Source organism: Aegilops tauschii, chromosome 5, assembly GCF_002575655.3.
Source record: "Aegilops tauschii subsp. strangulata cultivar AL8/78 chromosome 5, Aet v6.0, whole genome shotgun sequence".
Lineage (NCBI taxonomy): Eukaryota > Viridiplantae > Streptophyta > Magnoliopsida > Poales > Poaceae > Aegilops > Aegilops tauschii.
In genome coordinates, this window is record NC_053039.3 from 495,790,149 (window position 1) to 495,793,630 (window position 3,482).

Here is a 3,482-nt window from a genome sequence, read left to right on the forward strand (position 1 = left end):
CAACATATGAATCTCGGTTGGTGCAATGGTGGACGGAAGCTAGAAAACACATACATAAGCAAACTCGGAAAGGATTTGACACGTTCGTGATGCTCATCTGCTGGACACTATGGAAACAGAGGAACGCGAGAGTGTTCACATCGAGCCAAATCAAGAACGAATGGGAGATTGTGGACATGATCTTCGACGATTTGAGAACTTGGGCAACGGCGGGAGCATTTGGAGGACAACCTATATCTGAGTAGTAGAGTAGCGTGAGGAGTGGAGTGGAGGCTTGGTTGGGGTCGGCTTGTGACTCCCAACTAGCGCAAATGTAAAACTCTTATACATATGTTCTTCCTTCTATAAAGCTAAGGTACGCCTTTGGCGTACCCTTGAAAAAAAAACATATTCAGACATAGAACCAAAATCATGACAACATGGTCCACAACTCTCTCTCTGTGTACTTGCCGAGAAGAAGTTTACCAAAACAAAACCTATTCGGCATGATCAATACATAGCATTCATTCATTCGTTTATTCCACAGCAAATTCACTCCGACACACACACAATGACACAAGGTGATGGAACTAGAACTTGGTGGGCATATTGGCGCAGACCCTCTTGACCGAGGGCCTGGCCATAAGGTCCTCCCACCAGGCCTTCACCCTGGGGTACTCGTCCAAGAGGGCCGCGTACGGGGTGGCCATGAAGTAGAAGGTGAAGGGGAAGTGGTTGAGGTCCGCGAAGCTGAAGGAGTCCCCGGCCAGGTACCTGCTCTTGGACAGCCGCTCCTCGTACGTCCCCAGCACCAAGCGCAGCCTCTCCAGGCTCTCGTCGACGACCTTCTGGTCCGTCTTGGCGCCGCGCATGACGGGGAAGATGATGCACTCGAACACCACGGGCGAGATGGCCGGGTGGTACTGCTGGGCCTCCACCTCCGTCCACACGTCCACCATCGCCGCCTCCTCGGCGCCGCCGTTCTCTCCCAGCAGGTCCGGCGAGCCCGGCGTCCTGTACTTGCGCAGGATGTACCTCGCGATCGCGCGCGACTCTGGTGGTTGGCACACAATCGATCGAGCAGGCGCATCGGCATGGCGGACGGGACGATGGAATTAACGGAATGATGATATGGATGGGTTAACAACGAAGAGACTCACCGAACAGGACGAGGTCGCCGTCTTGGAACGCGGGGATCTTCCCGAATGGCTGCGAGGAACCGGACCACGATCATCATCGGCGGCTATGAGTGGCTACTGACATGAAATAAAGAGATGAACGACCGAGAGAGATGCTGGCCACGTACGTTTCGCTGGACGTGCTCGGGGGTGTTGTGCTCGCCGGCGAGGAAGTCGACGGGCACCAGCTCGTACTCGGCGCCCACCTCCTCCAGGCAGAGCAGCACCCGCGCCACGTTCGTCGACGTCGCGTGCCCGAACACCTTCACCGGCGAAGACATCTTTGCCCGTGATCTAGTAAATCTGTAAATGGCAATTATTGGAACAAGGCTCTGCTTTCCTCTGCTCTGCAGCTAGGAGTAAGCTAGTAGTGAGGCAGGCTATGGAAATTGCCCTGCATTTATGCAGCTGAGAGCAGAGAGCACAACGTCCACCCCTCGAAGACTTTTCAGGCCTTGCTGCCTGCTCTAAATTTAAATCTATATTTTTGGACCGTTGCTCATACAAAACGAAGAGTGGGTAGTGGTTGTGTAGGAAAACTGTATGTATTGACGCTGACTTGACTAGGGCGTCCCAGTCATACTTTGTACTTATGCGATATCAACTTTTTTTTTAGACTAAATGCAATTGCATTAAACAGTAAGCGAAGCCAAATCACTCGCCACTAAAACGGTTACACATGGGCCAGACCCATCAGTTACACTGTTTGGCACCCCGGCTATCAGCGAGCCCTTCGTCGCAAGGGTGTGCGCTACCTGATTACAGGTTCTAGAGCAGTGCACAATCTTGCACTCAATAAAATTACACAAGATGAAAGCTTTCAAGCAGTCAGCTACAACACCCAGGCAAGAGAGATCAACACTATATCATCCAACGCTTCCTTCAACAACAGAGCATCAGTTTTCAAGTAGACCTAGCCCATTCCCAAGTCTGACGCCAAGTGAAGAGCAGCTTCAGCAGCTAGCATCTCGGAATGTAGTGGGTTCAGCAAGTTTGGCAGGAAGCCAGCAGCACACGCCATCGCCTCTCCCACATGATCCCTGAACACAGCCCCCCAGCCTCCATTACAGTCGTTTGGTTTGAAAGAGCCATTGATGTTAATTTTAATCCACTCAGCCGGTGGTGGTTTCCGTCGCTGCTTTGGAGTCGGCCCAGAATTCATTGGTTCCAGCTGGATGTCTTGAAACTCGCTTGTCTGATGCTCTATAATCCAAGCAAGCTCTTCGTTCCGTCTTCCTTTTCCTCCTTCTCTGCGACTGTTGCGCTCACACCACCAATTCCACATGAGAGTGGCAATGAGGGCTTGCTTCTCCCCAGCAAGATTTATCAATTTATCCATCATTATTAAAGTTGTGCTTTGATCCATAAGCAGCAAACTTTCCTCCTCCAGCCCGCACAGCCGCCATATCTCCTTTACTTGTTTGCATTTGAAGAACAGACGGCCCCCGTCCTCCCCATTGGCTTGACAGATGATAACCCACAAGTATAGGGGATCGCAACAGTTTTCGAGGGTAGAGTATTCAACCCAAATTTATAGATTCGACACAAGGGGAGCCAAAGAATATTTGAAGGTATTAGCAGCTGAGTTGTCAATTCAACCACACCTGAAGATTAATTATCTGCAGCAAGTAATCAGTAGCACATTAATATGATAGTTTTGATAGTAGTGACAGCAGCAACGGTAACAGTAACAGTGATAGCAGTAATTTGGTAGCAAGTGTAACAGTGATGATAGCAGTAGTAACTTAGCAGAAACAATATAGGATAATTTCGTAGGCATTGGATCGGTGACTTGTTGGATGATATTCATCATGAGACAGATATAACCTAGGGCGATACGGCACTAGCTCCAGTTCGTCAATATAATGTAGGCATGTATTCCGTAAATAGTCATACGTGCTTATGGACAGAACCTGCATGACATCTTTTTCCTACCCTCCCGTGGCAGCGGGGTCCATATAAGGAATATTAAGGCCTCCTTTTAATAGAGAACCGGAACAAAGCATTAACATATATTGAATACATGAACTCCTCAAACTACGGTCATCATCGGGAGTGGGCCCGACTATTGTCACTCCGGGGTTGCCGGATCATAACACATAGTAGGTGACTATAACTTGCAAGATCGGATCTAAAACATGGATATAATTATGATAACATAAATGGTTCAGATCTGAGTTCATGGCACCCGGGCCCAAAGTGACAAGCATTAAGCATAGCAAAGTCATAGCAACATCAATCTAAGAACATAGTGGATACTAGGGATCAAGCCTAACAAAACTAACTCGATTACAAGATGAATCTCATCCAACTCCTCACCGACCA

The 3,482-nt window shown here is 49.0% G+C and overlaps 1 protein-coding gene across 1 annotated transcript; it reads right to left on the reverse strand.

Annotated features, from left to right (window-relative positions):
• Positions 1-256: 256 nt before the first annotated feature.
• On the reverse strand, positions 257-1,559 carry LOC109766029 (glutathione S-transferase 1-like). The gene is made up of 3 exons (XM_020324803.4): positions 1,286-1,559; positions 1,140-1,188; positions 257-1,033 (listed from the first exon to the last, which is right to left on the reverse strand). Exons 1-3 carry the CDS (start codon positions 1,436-1,438, stop codon positions 570-572), a joined length of 666 nt encoding a protein of 221 aa, XP_020180392.1. The 5' UTR covers positions 1,439-1,559; the 3' UTR covers positions 257-569.
• Positions 1,560-3,482: the final 1,923 nt, after the last annotated feature.

Coding starts and splice junctions, on each gene's coding strand:
- LOC109766029 (XM_020324803.4), bottom strand. CDS start 1,438: ATGTCTTCGCCGGTGAAGGTGTTCGGGCACGCGACGTCGACGAACGTG. Junction 1,189..1,285: donor CCGAGCACGTCCAGCGAAAC/GTACGTGGCCAG, acceptor GGTTCCTCGCAG/CCATTCGGGAAGATCCCCGC. Junction 1,034..1,139: donor CGGCGACCTCGTCCTGTTCG/GTGAGTCTCTTC, acceptor GCCAACCACCAG/AGTCGCGCGCGATCGCGAGG.